General features: G+C 45.7%; 1 protein-coding gene across 1 annotated transcript; it reads left to right on the forward strand.

Annotated features, from left to right (window-relative positions):
• Positions 1-28: 28 nt before the first annotated feature.
• On the forward strand, positions 29-15,112 carry LOC106589411 (protein kinase C epsilon type). Its single transcript, XM_014179373.3, has 16 exons — positions 29-1,334; positions 1,564-1,710; positions 5,459-5,522; positions 7,339-7,504; positions 8,296-8,330; positions 8,521-8,609; positions 8,871-9,000; positions 9,168-9,310; positions 9,382-9,457; positions 9,575-9,747; positions 12,256-12,429; positions 12,522-12,676; positions 12,824-12,962; positions 13,060-13,248; positions 13,454-13,600; positions 13,912-15,112. Exons 1-16 carry the CDS (start codon positions 1,134-1,136, stop codon positions 14,053-14,055), a joined length of 2,172 nt encoding a protein of 723 aa, XP_014034848.1. The 5' UTR covers positions 29-1,133; the 3' UTR covers positions 14,056-15,112.
• The last annotated feature ends 220 nt before the right edge of the window (positions 15,113-15,332 follow it).

Consider the following 15,332-nt stretch of genomic DNA (forward strand, 5'->3'; position numbering starts at 1 on the left):
CAAGGACACAGTCAAGCTTTTATCAACACACTCCTCTTGTGTCCTTAGGTAAACCACTGGATTTGAACCGTGGTTGTCTGCGCAGTCAGTGCGCCACAAGACTGTTAGTCCGCTGAGCTAAAGCCAAACCATTAGGCTATTCATCAGTGTACCGAACCATCTCTTCTACACGTGTGTGTGTGTGTATCGTTTCGTTGGACAGAGAGGCTGTCTGATTGACCATATTGGGTGTGGTATCTTGCACACACAAACACACACACACAATCCCTTATCCGGCGCAGAGGGCAAGCGGCGCGGCTGACGCGTTTTGCGCATTTCCTGAAGCTCGCGCTCACACTGGGAAACCGCTGCTGGCTGGAGAAACGGGTGAACGCGCACAGGGAGGGAAAGAGAGAGAGAGGAAAACGACAGACAGATTGAGGGGGACCGATAGCCTGTCACTGGTCAGCTCTTTAAACCGTGGGACCCACCGGATAAGCAGACAGACATCCCGGGAAAGAAGAGAACCAGTGCTGTTCAAGACAGATTGTGTCGGAGCTGTTTACTGAGTTCGAGCTGCTTTTACAGCCGGCACGAGACACCGTGGAGGGATCGCGGATGTCTAGGTCTCCTCCCCCGCCCTGAGCCCGGGACAGCAGCTGCTCTACCGGGTACAGTCTCTGATCAGATGATCAGGACCGGAGCCGTTCTCTGTGATTCATCACCGGGCTTCTCTCCTTTCCTCCCACCACCGAGACCTATTCTATAGCGTCGTTATTAGTTATTTCTGCTAACGACAACCCTCGCTATCTCTGCCATCTGCACGGGACGGACTGTAAACAAACACGGAGGACACCGTCTGTCGTCTGGCCCGACCTGGTTTGGCGCAAGCAGGGCTCGGTACCTGACTGTGGGGTGTGTCCTATAGACTATATTAAGGGCGAAGAGGGGTGTTTTTGTTTTTACCCATGTTTACGTTTTAACATGACAGTGTGTGTAGGCTATGTGTGTGTATCTGTGACAGTGTGTTTGTTGTAAATGTCTGACTGTTTGAATGGATTCTGGGATGTAGGATTACCTATCTAATATGGTGGCTAGTTAGAGAGAACAGACTTACAGACAGACGGACCATCTGCACACACCAACACGCCACCATGCCAGTGTTCAGTGGGGTGTTGAAGGTGCGTGTGTGTGAGGCGGTGGATTTGAAGCCCACCCCCTGGGCACTCCGCCATGCAGGGGGGAAGAACTCATCCTCATTCCTCCTGGACCCCTACCTCACCCTCAACCTGGACCAGACCCACCTGGGACAGACCTGCACCAAGAACAGAAGCAACTCACCTGCATGGAACCAGGTACTGTACCAGATCCACCTCTCCAGGGCAGGGCCGCATTGGTGGCACGCTTTTGCTTCAGCCCAACACAAACACCTGAACTAATCATGCGCTTCAGTTTAGGGCTAGCCTAAAGGTTACAGAGGCAGACTCATGGGCAGAAGGTGGCTGGTGTAAATCTGGCCAACAAAAGTTTGCAGTTGGATATAGATTGACAAAAATGATATTATTCTGTTCTATTTTGTTGTAGGACTTTACAGCCCAGATGACAGACGGACGGAAATTGGAGATGTCAGTGTTCCATGATGCACCAATCGGATATGACGACTTTGTGGCTAACTGCACCATACAGCTGGAGGACATACTGCAGAACGGCAGCACACATTACCAGGCCTGGGTAGGAAGACGTGTGTGTGTGTGTGTGTGTGTGTGTGTGTGTGTGTGTGTGTGTGTGTGTGTGTGTGTGTGTGTGTGTGTGTGTGTGTGTGTGTGTGTGTGTGTGTGTGTGTGTGTGTGTGAGAGAGAGAGAGAATCATGCTTGCATGATGAGTATCCTTGTCTGAAACATTAAGACATGCATTAGCTCCCCAAGCTAATGCATAGGCTTTAGCTCAGCAGGCTAACACAGTTGGTGGCACACAGGCTAAATTAATTTCGTAACATTTGTGTCTGTCCGTACCTGTGTGTGACGTGTAGAGGTTGAGGGGGCCTGCTGAGGACAGGGCTGATGAGTATGTAGACTACCTTCAGAAGGTATTCATACTCCTGATTTAGTACACATTTTGTTGTGTTACAGCCTGATTTCAAAATGGATTGAAACTGACTGCACACACAATCCCGTAATGACAAAGTGAAAAGCTGTTTTTAGAAATGTTTGTAAATGTATTGAAAATTAATTACACAAATATAGTATCTCATTACGTAAGTATTCACACCCCACAGTCAATACCTGTTAGAATCACCATTGGCTGTGATTACAGCTGTGAGTCTTTCTGGGTAAGTCTCTAAGATCTTTGCACACCTGGATTGTACAATATTTGCACATTTTATTATTTTTTTAATTCTTCAAGCTCTGTCAGGTTGGTTCTTGATCATTGCTAGAAAACCATTTTCAATTCTTGCCATAGATTTTCAAGCTGATTCAAATCAAAACTGTAACTAGGCCATTCAGGAACATTCAATGTTGTCTTGGTAAGCAACTCCGGTGTATATTTGGCCTTGTGTTTTTGTTTATTGTCCTGCTGAAAGGTGAATTCATCTCCCAGTATCTGGTGGAAAGCAGACTGAATCAGGTTTACCGCCAGGATTTTGCCTGTGCTTAGCTCCGTTTCTTTATAACCCCCAAAACCGATGACAAGCATACCCATAACGTGATGCAGCCACCACCATGCTTGAAAATATATAGAGTGGTACTCAGTGATGTGTATTCAGGACATTTTTTGCAGTTTTACTTTAGTGCATGTTTTGTAATTTTTATTCCGTACCAGCTTCCTTCTTTTCACTTTGTCATTTAGGTTAGTATTGTGGAGTAACTACAATGTTGTTGATCCATCCTCAGTTTCCTCCTATCAAAGCCATTAAACTCTGTAAAAGTCACAATTGGCCTCATGGTGAAATCCCTGAGCGCTTTCCTTCCTCTCCAGCAACTGAGTTAGGAAGGGCACCTGTATCTTTGTAGTGACTGGGTGTGATCATCCATGTAGTGACCATGCAAGGTGTAATCAATACCTTCACCAAGGGATATTCAATGTCTGCTTTTTTACATTTTACCCATCTAGCAATAGATGCCCTTCATTGGAAAACTTCCCTGGTCTTTGTGGTTGAATCTCTGTTTGAAATTCACTTCTCGACTGAGGGACCTTACAGATAATTGTATGTGTGGGGTACAGAGATGAGGTAGTCATTCAAAAATCACGGTAAACACTATTATTGCACACAGAGTTAGTCCATGCAACTTATTATGTGACTTCTTAAGCACATTTTTACCCCAGAACTTATTTAGGCTTGCCATAACAAAGGGGTTGAATACTTATTGACTCAAGACATTTCAGCTTTTCATTTTGAATACATTTCTAAACATGTCTAAAAACATAATTCCATTATGGGCTATTGTGTGTTGGCCAGTGACACAAAATCTAAATTTAATCCATTTTAAATTCAGGCTGTAACACAACAAAATGTGGAAAAAGGGTGTGAATACTTTCTGAAGGCACTGTAACACACACATACACACACACGCACACACACCCCAGGGCTTCCTGTCCTGCTCTGTCAACCAGTATGAGGTCAGAGTGAACAGATCAATGGATCACTCCGATGATCGATCAGTTTTTATTGATGAGCCAGCCAAGTCAATACTCTCTCTCTGTACTGCTACAGCTAGTTACCCTCTCCCCTCCTCTCCTGTCTCTGTGGTGACATCACTGACTGTGGCCTCCTGGGTAATAACTGGATGGTTGCCGGGCAGTGACATCACTGGCTACGCCCCTCAGTGACCCTCTGTAGAAGTAGGGCAGACTGGGCTTAAGATGCCCTTGTAAACACACGCACACAAATGGGCCAGTGCATTCACAAGCACAAAGGCACTGGAAAAGGAAACCTGATCAACAATACAATGTGTGTGTGTATCTAGTGTGTGTGTATCTACTGTGTGTCATATATGGCCTTAGTGAAATTTGAGAACTCTCTTTCTGTGTGAGTTGTGTGTGTGTGTGTGTTTGCTGAAAATGCTGAATTCTCAATTCCAAACTCTCCTGAGAGAGGGAAAGGATAGATCTTTATTCAGACATTTTCATTTATCTATTTAAACAATGTATCAACATTTCTGTTACCATTATTACAAATGTACCCATTAATTAATTGCCCTATTATATCTCGAGATGTACTAGTCATCAGTAACAATGCATGTCATTTTAATGGGATGTTATTGGGATTTCACTGTGATTTTTAAAAAGTGATTTTATTAATAAATAGCATTTGAAACTCCCTTACGTTGGAAATGTTTACCTATCCATGTCATGGCAATAAAGCATATTGCATTTGAGATAAAGGGAGGGAGAGAAGTGGCTGGACTGGAGGGAGAAGAAGAGGGACAGAGGGATGACAGGAAGGGGTGCAGACACAGTGGAAGTGTAACGTGAGGTGTGTGTGTATGTGTGTGAACTGCCAGTGTGTGTGTGTGTGTGTCAGGTAGTGAGAACTCAGATGTGTAGTTAATGGTGGCCTCAGTCTCCAACCTACTTTAGGTTCCCTAGACACCAGACACTTACAGATCACACTCAATGATACAGTGTGTGTGGCAAGGGCTGTATCCCTGCATCCTAATTGGCTAGCCGGATTAATGAGGTGAACTCATTTTTCCATGTCCATGGCGACAGTAAAGTACTTAAAGTCTCAGCCAGGCAGTGTCTCCGAGTGTGTGATTCTAACTTAGCCATGTTGTTGTGTGTGTTGATATTATATGTATAATAGGTCTACATATGTATTGCTCTGTGTGTCTGTGTAAGGTGGCAGATCTGCTGTATGACAGGCAGAGTGTTGCGTAAGAGGATCTACGGCTGTCCAGAGCTTAACCAAGGATTTAACCCCCATCCCTCTCTAAATCTCTATCCCTCTCTATCACTCTCTCTCTCTCGGTCTATCCGCAGCTCGCTCTCTCTCTCTCTCTCTCTCTCTCTCTCTCTCTCTCTCTCTCTCTCTCTCTCTCTCTCTCTCTCTCTCTCTCTCTCTCTCTCTCTCTCTCTCTCTCTCTCTCTCTCTCTCTCTCTCTCTCCTCCCTCCTCCTCTCTCTCCCTCTCTCCCTCCATTTGGAAAATGTAAAATACTTGTGAGGCCAGCTGCCATTGACGCTATGAAGGGTGGCAGGTAGCCTAGGTTACAGAAGCAGGTTCAAATCCTGGCGTGGGTAATAAAACATGTGAGAGTTAACTGACAACACCTACCTGGCTCCTGGACCTATAGGTGTTCCTCTCAATAATATGTGTTTGAATGTCTGGATGTTGGAGATGCATTTCCGTCATAACAGGTGGACTATACTACTATTCTATGATGTCATTGGTGTGTGTGTGTGTGTGTGTGTGTGTGTGTGTGTGTGTGTGTGCATACAGTGTGTTGTACATCAAAACGGACTGTCTTTCTCTCTCCAGGTTGATTTAGAACCAGAGGGGAAGGTCTATGTGATTATCGATCTGTCAGGATCTTCTACTGAAGGTAAAACTACTCTACCCACAACCCTCTGCTTCACCCACAGCCTCCTGTTCTACCCACAACCCTCTGCTCCCCCCACAACCTACTGTTCTACCCATAGAGAGTGAGGTCAGACACCAGCCCTAGGGCTATTGTTGGAAGGCCAGTCAGCAGAGGTGTGTGTGTGTGTGTGTGTGTGTGTGTGTGTGTGTGTGTGTGTGTGTGTGTGTGTGTGTGTGTGTGTGTGTGTGTGTGTGTGTGTGTGTGTGTGTGTGTGTGTGTGTGTGTGTGTGTGTGTGTGTGTGTGTGTGTGTGTGTGTCTCTCTAAATCGATTCTCACCCCTTTGTCCTACACCCCGTCTCACACAAGCTCTGACTCTCTCTCTCTCTCTCGATCTCCCTCAACATGTCAGTGACTAGATCAATATGATATTGCAGTCTGATGCCTGACTGGTAATTTAGATGTTGTGGCGTTTAATCATTGGTTAATTTGTGCAGCTGCTTCCCTGACCCCCTCTCATACCTGAACTTCCTCCCAGTTCAGCTAGCTAATTTATGCTAATATATGCTTATTATTCATTTGTACTATATTTGTATATAAGGACGGGCAAGAACTGGGGAGTCAAAAAGAATAACAGAGAGAGAGAGAGAGAGAGCGAGAGGGAGAGGGAGAGGGGAAAGAGATAGGGTGGGTGAGGAGAGAAAGAGGAGGTATTTTTAGGAGTTATTCTCTCTGCAATCTGTTCTGTGCTGCTCAGGGGCCTTCGCTCGTCCCCTCCCTTCCCCTGCCTCCATCATCTCTCTTTTGTCTGCTGCGTATCCTCCTAGAATTCTTCTACCTCTACTTCCCCATCCGCTCCTCTTCACTCCCTTTACCCTGGTTGTTGAGCTTTTCTATACTTTTCCCCCCTACACTCCTCTCTCACTTTTCCTTATTTGAGATCCTCTGTGATTGTGTATGTTTGTGTGTGTGTGTGTGTGCTGTGATTGGTCAGTAAGTGTTCTGTGAGTTCATAGTACACCCGTCTCCACGGCAATCACTCACACCTGCCTAACCCCGCCCCTCTGTGTGGTGTGTGTGAACAGATGGATGATGTATTATGTAAAACACACTGATCTCAGTAATGGCCTGTTTAGCTGCTCCACTTTCTCGTTTTCTCCCTCACACACACACACACACATACACGCACACAACAATGCACGCACAAATGCACGCACGCACGTACACACACACACACACACACACACACACACACACACACACACACACACACCGCACACAACAAAACACGCACAAATGCACGCACACACACACACACACACACACACACAACACACACACACACACACACACACACACACACACACAAGAATGCACTCACAAATGCACGCACTTACGCACACACACATACATACTGTACACACACAGTAACCACCTCTGCAAGACAACCTAGAGAGAGAGAGAGCGACAGAGAGAGTAGGAGGAGTGGAGGTGGTTCTCTTGTCTCATAAGGCTAATTCGGTCCTAGGGACACAGAGAGAGGGAGAGATGGATGGAGGTAAAACGATGGGACTGGAAGAGAAGAAAATGTAAATATCTTCATATTCTGTCCTTTGTTGTAGTGCCCACACAGAAAGACATAAAGAGAGGTAGAGGAGGACGGAGAAAGAGGGGGAGAAAGATACTGTACTTTTAGGAACGATCTCGTGTGCCCAATCCCCAATCGGACCCTAGCCTCTACCCCAACCTCCCTTAGGTACAGGTGGAGATCTTACAGGATAAGTAATATGGTGATTTGCGAATTGGACCCCTCTTTAATGCTGCCTGTCTGTTTGTTAGCCCCGGCAGCCAATGAGAATGAGGAGCGTGTGTTCCGAGAGCGGATTGGTCCTCGGCGGCGGCAGGGGGCCGTCCGGAGGCGTGTTCACCAGGTTAACGGACACAAGTTCATGGCCACGTATCTACGGCAACCGACCTACTGCTCACACTGCCGAGACTTCATCTGGTGAGAAACACACACACACACACACACACACACACACACACACACCAGCTTCAGCCCTCTGTTCCATCCTAGAGCTTCCTCTGCTGGTGGGACCCAGATAAAGCAGCTCAGTAATCAGCCCCAGTAATGATCATAGAATACACTACATGACCATAAGCATGTGGACATGCAATAACAGCCTCCACTCTTCTGGGAAGGATTTCCACTAGATTTTGGAACATTGCTGTGGGGACTTGGTTCCATTCAGCCACAAGATAATTAGTGAGGTTGAGCAATTAGGCCTGGCTCGCAGTCGGCGTTCCAATTCATCCCAAAGGTGTTTTATGGGGTTGAGGTCAGGGCTCTGTGCAGGCCAGTCAAGTTCTTCCACACCGATCTCTAGAAACCATTTCTGTATAGAGCTCGCTTTGTGCACGGAGGCATTGTCATGCTGAAACAGGAAAGGGCCTTCCCTAAACCACCGCCACAAAGTTCGAAGCACAGAATCGTCTAGAATGTCATTGTATGCTGTAGCACTAATTTGAAGGCGTATCCATATACTTTTGGCGACATAGTGTATTTACATTTTAGTCACTTAGCAGAGCTACTTTCAGGAGCAATTAGGGTTAAGTGACTTGCTAAAGGGCACATCGGCAGATTTTTCACCTAGTCGGCTCAGGAATTCAAACCAACTACCTTTCGGTTTCTGGCCCAATGCTCTTAACCGCTAGGCTACCTGCCGCCAATATCCCCATTTTCTCTACGAAATGCTGACTTTCTCTCTTTCTCACCCTCTCTCTTTGATTTGATAGGGGAGTACTCGGAAAGCAGGGTTACCAATGCCAGGGTGAGTACAAGTTATCTGTGTCTTTCTGTCTGGGTTCTTGAATTATTATGGTGGTTCTAGTGATACCTGCACATTCTAGAATGAGTCGAGACATTTTTGAGTTGTCTTTCTGTTGTATTCATATCGTGTGTTGTTCAGTGTCCACTTAAGTGTGCAATTGTGGAAGTGTGTAATTGTGTGTTTATTGCAGTGTGCACGTGCGTGGTCCACAAGCGCTGCCATGAGCACATCATCACCAAGTGTGCCGGGATGAAGAAGCAGGAGGATACACCAGAGGAGGTATTGTGGACTGTTATTGGTCAACATGGCCACCGTAGAGTTATCATGATGTATTTTGGTTGGGAAACACAAATGCCAAATTCTGTCTATTATAAACTATAGGCCTATATTCCTCTGAGCGCTGGGCATAGCTGTGTGTAGAGAGATGCTCCTATATACTAGGCGTAGATTCCTATCACAGCTCCAAACTCTCCCTAACTCTCCCACCCTCCTTCCCTTTCTCCCTCCTTCCCTCCCTCCTTCGCTCCTCCCTCTCTCCAGGTTGGTGCCCAGAGGTTTAGTGTCAACATGCCTCATAAGTTCAGCAACCACAACTACAAGGCCCCTACCTTCTGTGACCACTGTGGATCTCTACTATGGGGACTAATGAGGCAGGGCCTGCAATGCAAGGGTATGGCACCTGTGTGAGTGCGTGTGTGTGTGTGTGTGCGTGTGCGTGTGCATGTATGTGGTAGTATGCAAGGTGGGTGTTCATTGTCAACAGACGGTGTGAGTATAATGTAGCTCCTAACTATGACGTGTGTGTGTGTGTGTGTGTGTGTGTGTGTGTGTGTGTAGTGTGTAAGATGAATGTCCACAAGAGGTGTGAGGCCAACGTAGCTCCCAACTGCGGGGTGGATGCCAAAGGCATCGCCAAAGTCCTGGCTGAAATGGGAGTCACTCCTGATAAGATCTCCACTACCGCACAGCGCAGGAAAAAGGTATACACACACACACTGACGATGGCAATGACGATGTTGACGATAACCTTCTCTTTCCCCTCTCTCTTTAGTTACTCCCAGGGTTAGACTCCCAGTCACCTTCAGAACTCTCAGACGAGCTTCCCCTCACCTCACCCTCACAGCAAGGTAACACACACACACACACACACACACACACACACACACACACACACACACACACACGGTCACAAACATACTCGAAGACACAGAGTTGTCTGACTTCCTTTACGTGTGCGTGTGCAGAGCCGTCTGAGTTGGAGCGGCTACAACAGGGGACGTCGCTAGAGATGCAAGGTTCTCCCTCCTCCTCCACATCCTCCTACGCCTCCTCTGTCTCGCGGGAGAACGGAGCAGTGAAGAGGACTCTCAAAGACTTCAGTTTCATTAAGGTCCTGGGGAAAGGAAGCTTCGGAAAGGTGAGGAGGAGGAGGAGGGAGAGGGAGGAGCGTAGGTCTGTGGCGGTCATGACATTTTGTCAGCCGGTATCTGTCATGCAAATAACTGCCGGTCACACGGTTAATTGATCGTTAATTAACATAAACACATTTAGCATCTCCGGGCATAGCCTACAAGCCACTGATGCAGACCTTTTGAACATCCAGATTTTTAAAAAGTGTAATAAAATCCATTTAATATAGCCTACACCAGAGATGGGAAACTCCACTTTTCCCCCATCCCAAGCAGACACCGCCGATTAAACTAATTGCATTCTAATCTGAAGATCTATAATTAGTTGATTATTGGAGTCAGGTGTGTTAGCTGGGGCCGGGGCAAAAGGTGTGACACAAATCAGGCCCCCGAGGACTGGAGTTGCCCATCCCTGTCCTACACCATCGCAATAAATCCGCCATTTATTTTAGGCAGTTCTAAAGAAAACATGATGTGAAGAAAATGTAGCCTATTTCAGATGAACAAAATAGCGTATTCTGAGTCGTTCTTATGTTTGGCCCTGATCTGGCTATGCCGTATGGCTACGGGCTACACTATTTGATTTAGCAGACAATATTAGCTTATAATTCCCGTGGCAATATTTTATATTATTTTATAGTAAGAACAATACAATTGAACATAGCTGAATAAAATAGAAAGGATATTTTTCTCAGGGAGTGCGCACATGCAGCTATTCTGTGTTGAGCGGTTAACAAAGAAACAGGTCCTCCTATATGCTTATTTTAGAGTTATTTATGCAACTTTACTTGTGATACAAACGTTGGGCTGTATGTTTCGATTTCTAATACATTCTAAGGCTGCATGATGCTACTCTAATGAGGATTTGAAAAAAGTCGCATGAAAGGTTTTTCAGGCTGCACACCGCCCCAACGCTTTTCTGGATACTACATGATCCCATATGTGTTATTTCATAGTGTTGATGTCTTCACTATTATTCTACAATGTAAAAAATAGTACAAATGAAGAAAAACCCTTGAATGAGTAGGTGTGTCCAAACCTTTGACTGGTACTGTAATTACAAATCATTTGTAGACTGCAAATTGACTGCAAGAAGCCCAAACAGATATAATGTTTGACTGAAACATAATCATTTTAAACCTTTCTTACATTTGTAAACGATCACGTGTCTCTCTATTATGCTTAGGAATACTTGGGAACAGATTTCTTAAATGAAAATCAGTTGGAGCTGATTTCCAAGTGTTATTATTATTCTTTGCTCAGAAAGCTTGTGGGGCCAAATAAAACCACCAGTTAGGGAATCCTGCACTAGGCTCTCTGTAGACTATGGGCTCTCCAACCCTGTTCCTAGGCCTTTACGTTACACTTGGAGTTATTTGGCCACTTGAGTTGTGATACAAACCTTATCAAAACATATAGTCCTATAGGTCGCACTGTTTCTGGCCTTAAACTGCACACGCTGGACATCATTCACATGCGATAATATTCTCACCCACTATTCTCAATTTAATCTTGTCTTTACATATACTAAATAATATATGTGTGAAATTAAACTGAACAAAAATACAAACGCAACCTGTAAAGTGTCAGTCCCATGTTTCATGAGCTGAAATAAAATATCCCAGAAATGTTCCATACACTAAAAAGCTTATTTCTCTCAAATTTTGTGCACAATTTGTTTACATCCCTGTTAGTGAGCATTTCTCCTTTGCCAAGATAATCCATCCACCTGACAGGTGTGTTATATCAAGAAGCTGATTAAACAGCAGGATCATTACACCGATGCACCTTGTGCTGGGGACAATAAAAGACCACTCTAACATGTGCAGTTTTGTCACACAACACAATGCCAATTTACTGATGGAGAAAAATACATGTAATCCGTATGCACTTGAATAGCTTTTTCCACATCTCATTTTCATGCCATCAAGGTAGGCTACTCTGTTGTAAAGCAAAGCAACGTGCTTAATATTAGGACAGTTGAGAAATTAATATTGTAGGCCTAGCTTATAGAAAGCCGATGGGAGCCTCCTCTTTTTAGCGGAGGCCATCAAAACTCTGTTTTGTCACACAATTACATAGCATAGCCTATATAAATGTTGCACAACACGCTTATAGGAACATTAATTGAATTCCATCAACCAGCTACGAGGAGCTGGCTCTTGCTGCTCAACAGGTGATCCTATTCCGCTCAAACTCTGATGAAGTGTTTGACGTGGTTTTTGATTGTATTTGCATTGATGTCAGTGTGATTAGAGGGACAATAGAGCGCTGAGTACCATTAGCGAGTCCGGTAGGCTATTAATGACCATTAGCAGCATCAGAGTGCAGTTTTGGAGAACCCTAGTTCCCGTGACTCAACTGGCCACCGTAACAGCCCTAAGAGGAGGAAGGGACGGAGAATGGACATGGGGACGGAACTCATGTTTAAGGGTAAAGTCTCTCTTTTTCTCTCTCGCTCCCCCCCCCCTCCCTCTCGCCCCTCTCCTCTCTCCCCCCCCCCCCTCCCTATGCAGGTGATGTTAGCAGAGCTGAAAGGCAGTGAGGAGGTGTTTGCCGTGAAGGTGTTGAAGAAGGATGTGATCCAGCAGGATGACGATGTGGACTGCACCCTGACGGAGAAGCGCATCCTGGCCCTGGCACGCACACACCCCTACCTCTGTCAGCTCTACTGCTGCTTCCAGACCCGGGTACACACTAAACACACACATGCATCTACACACACACACACGCACACACACATATATACACTCACACCCCAACCCTCTCCCTGCTTCTCCAGGACCGTCTGTTCTTCGTGATGGAGTACGTGAACGGAGGAGACCTGATGTTTCAGATCCAACGCTCCAGGAAGTTTGACGAGGCTCGCTCGCGCTTCTACGCCGCTGAAGTTACCTCTGCACTCATGTTCCTGCACCGCAATGGGGTCATTTACAGGTAACAGCTGACCTTTAACCTTGAACCGCAGCCCACACGTGCCGGCACAACATGAGAATCATATCATGGCAACGGCTGTTGTTGTACCAGTGTTACGTTTTTTTGTTGTTGTTGGTGGCAACCATGTCCTCTCTCTCCCTCTCTCAGGGATCTGAAGTTAGATAACATATTGTTGGATGCAGAGGGACACTGTAAGCTGGCAGACTTTGGCATGTGTAAGGAGGGCATCATCAATGGAGTCACCACCACCACATTCTGTGGCACGCCTGACTACATAGCCCCTGAGGTGAGCTGAGCCAGTGTTACACACATTTCTGTCCCCTATGGTGTTTTTAGCGCCTCAGATGTTAAAGATAACGATGACGATGTGTGTGTGTGTGTAGATCCTGCAGGAGTTGGAGTACGGTCCATCAGTGGACTGGTGGGCTCTGGGAGTGTTAATGTATGAGATGTTGGCTGGCCAGCCTCCGTTTGAAGCAGACAACGAAGACGACCTGTTTGAGTCTATCCTCCATGACGATGTCCTCTACCCCGTCTGGCTCAGCAAGGAGGCTGTATCCATCCTCAGAGCTGTACGCACCATCCCTCCATCCATCCCTCTTACATCTGTGTGAACGGATATCTCCCTTTCTGTTTTTCTGTATTTCTCTCTTTCTCTCTCTTTCTGTCTTTCTCTAGCATCTTTGTGCGTGTACTGATCTCTCTCTCACTGTGTTTGTGTGTGTCTGTGTGTCTGTGTGTGTGTGTGTGTGTGTGTGTGTGTGTGTGTGTGTGTAGTTTATGACAAAGGCTCCAGCCCAGAGGTTAGGGTGTGTGTTGTCTCAGGGCTGCGACGAGGCCATTAAGAAACACTCATTCTTCAAAGACATCGACTGGACCCTGCTGGAGCAGAGACGACTCAAACCCCCCTTCAAACCACGCATTGTAAGTCACAAACGCACGCACATTCACACACACAAACACGTGTCTCCTGGTTGACTCCGCCTTCTCTCTCTCTCTCTCTCTCTCTCTCTCTCTCTCTCTCTCTCTCTCTCTCTCCTCTCTCTCTCTCTCTCTCTCTCTCTCTCTCTCTCTCTCTCTCTCTCTCTCTCTCTCTCTCTCTCTCTCTCTCTCTCTCTCTCTCTCTCTCTCTCCTCTCTCTCTCTCTCTCTCTCTCTCTCTCTCTCTCTCTCTCTCTCTCTCTCTCTCTCTCTCTCTCTCTTCTTCTCTCTCTCTCTCTTCTTCTCTCTCTGTAGAAGACGAAGCGTGATGTGAATAACTTTGACCAGGACTTCACCAGAGAAGACCCAGTGTTGACTCCCACAGACGAGGCTGTTATCAGACAGATCAACCAGGAGGACTTTAAAGGCTTCTCTTTCTGTGCAGAGATACAGACTTGAGAACTCTACGGTTTAGGTGTGTGTATAAAGCCTGTGTTGATTGGTTACAAAGTGTTGTGTCATGAAGCATGGACCGGTGCTACTGGTTACTATTATTACTACTGTCCACTGTAGTGAGAAAAACTATACCTTGGGTCAAGTACATCTGTCAAATACATTCGTAAAATACCTGTGTTGTGCTTTATTTGGTTTGTCTGGTACAAAGGAACCAATAGAATAGTCCCAAAATGGCAAACTCCAATGTGAAACAAACGCACCGCCTGACCCTGATTATGTATATTTTATCGGTGTGTTTATTTCTTGGCTGGATATGTATTGTTTCTTTTCTTGACTGGAGATGTATTTGATTGTACAGTTTGTTTCATTTGCTTATGCGTCAGCGTTCCCACTGGTTCATTTCAACTACTTTCACCCAATCAGAGACGAGTAGTCCTCAATGTAGTACAGACTACCTCACACTCCGTGTGTGTGTGTGTGTGTGTGTGTCTCTACATTTGTGTACGGTGTGTGTTTGTGTCTCTCTCTATATTTGTGTACGGTGTGTGTGTGTGTGTCTTTCTCTATATTTGTGTACGGTGTGTGTGTGTGTGTCTCTCTCTATATTTGTGTACGGTGTGTGTGCGTTTGTGACTTTCGTTCCCATAGTACCCCCCCTACTCCCAGAAGCCATTTCTCTCAGCCAAAACCACTTTTAGTTCCTGCTGCTTTTCTACAGCTTTTTCCATTTTATGTTCTGTTTTGTAAACTGTCGACAGTAGCTAGTGGAGGGAATCGCACCCTTCCCTATATAGTGCACTACTTTATGTACGCACACAGACGCGCACACACGCACATCCACACACACACTCTCTAAGAATAATTGTGTATAGTGTACAGTGTTAAATACAGAGGTGGTTCATATAGCAGGCCTGTTAGAGGCGATGTAGTGATGCTATGTGCACCCTGGGTAAAATTGTTCCTGGTCACACTATTTCACTGTGCCAAATGTAGTGTAACAGCAGGAGGGGTGTCGGTTTGTCTGTCTGCTTATAATAAATACTCAACTGTCAACATGAAACTACCTCTCTCCCACTCTCTCTAACTGAGCTGTGTGTGTGTGTGTGTGTGTGTGTGTGTTTAAAGGTGCTGCACAGTGGTAATAAATTCCACATCAAATCTTTTCTGAGTAACAATAACATCCCTTACACTGAGTGAACAAAACATTAGGAACACCTCTTTCCATGACACAGACTGACCAGGTGAATCCAGGTGAAAGCTATGATCCCTTATTGATGTTA

This window comes from Salmo salar, chromosome 28 (assembly GCF_965601325.2).
Source record: "Salmo salar chromosome 28, fSalSal1, whole genome shotgun sequence".
NCBI lineage: Eukaryota > Metazoa > Chordata > Actinopteri > Salmoniformes > Salmonidae > Salmo > Salmo salar.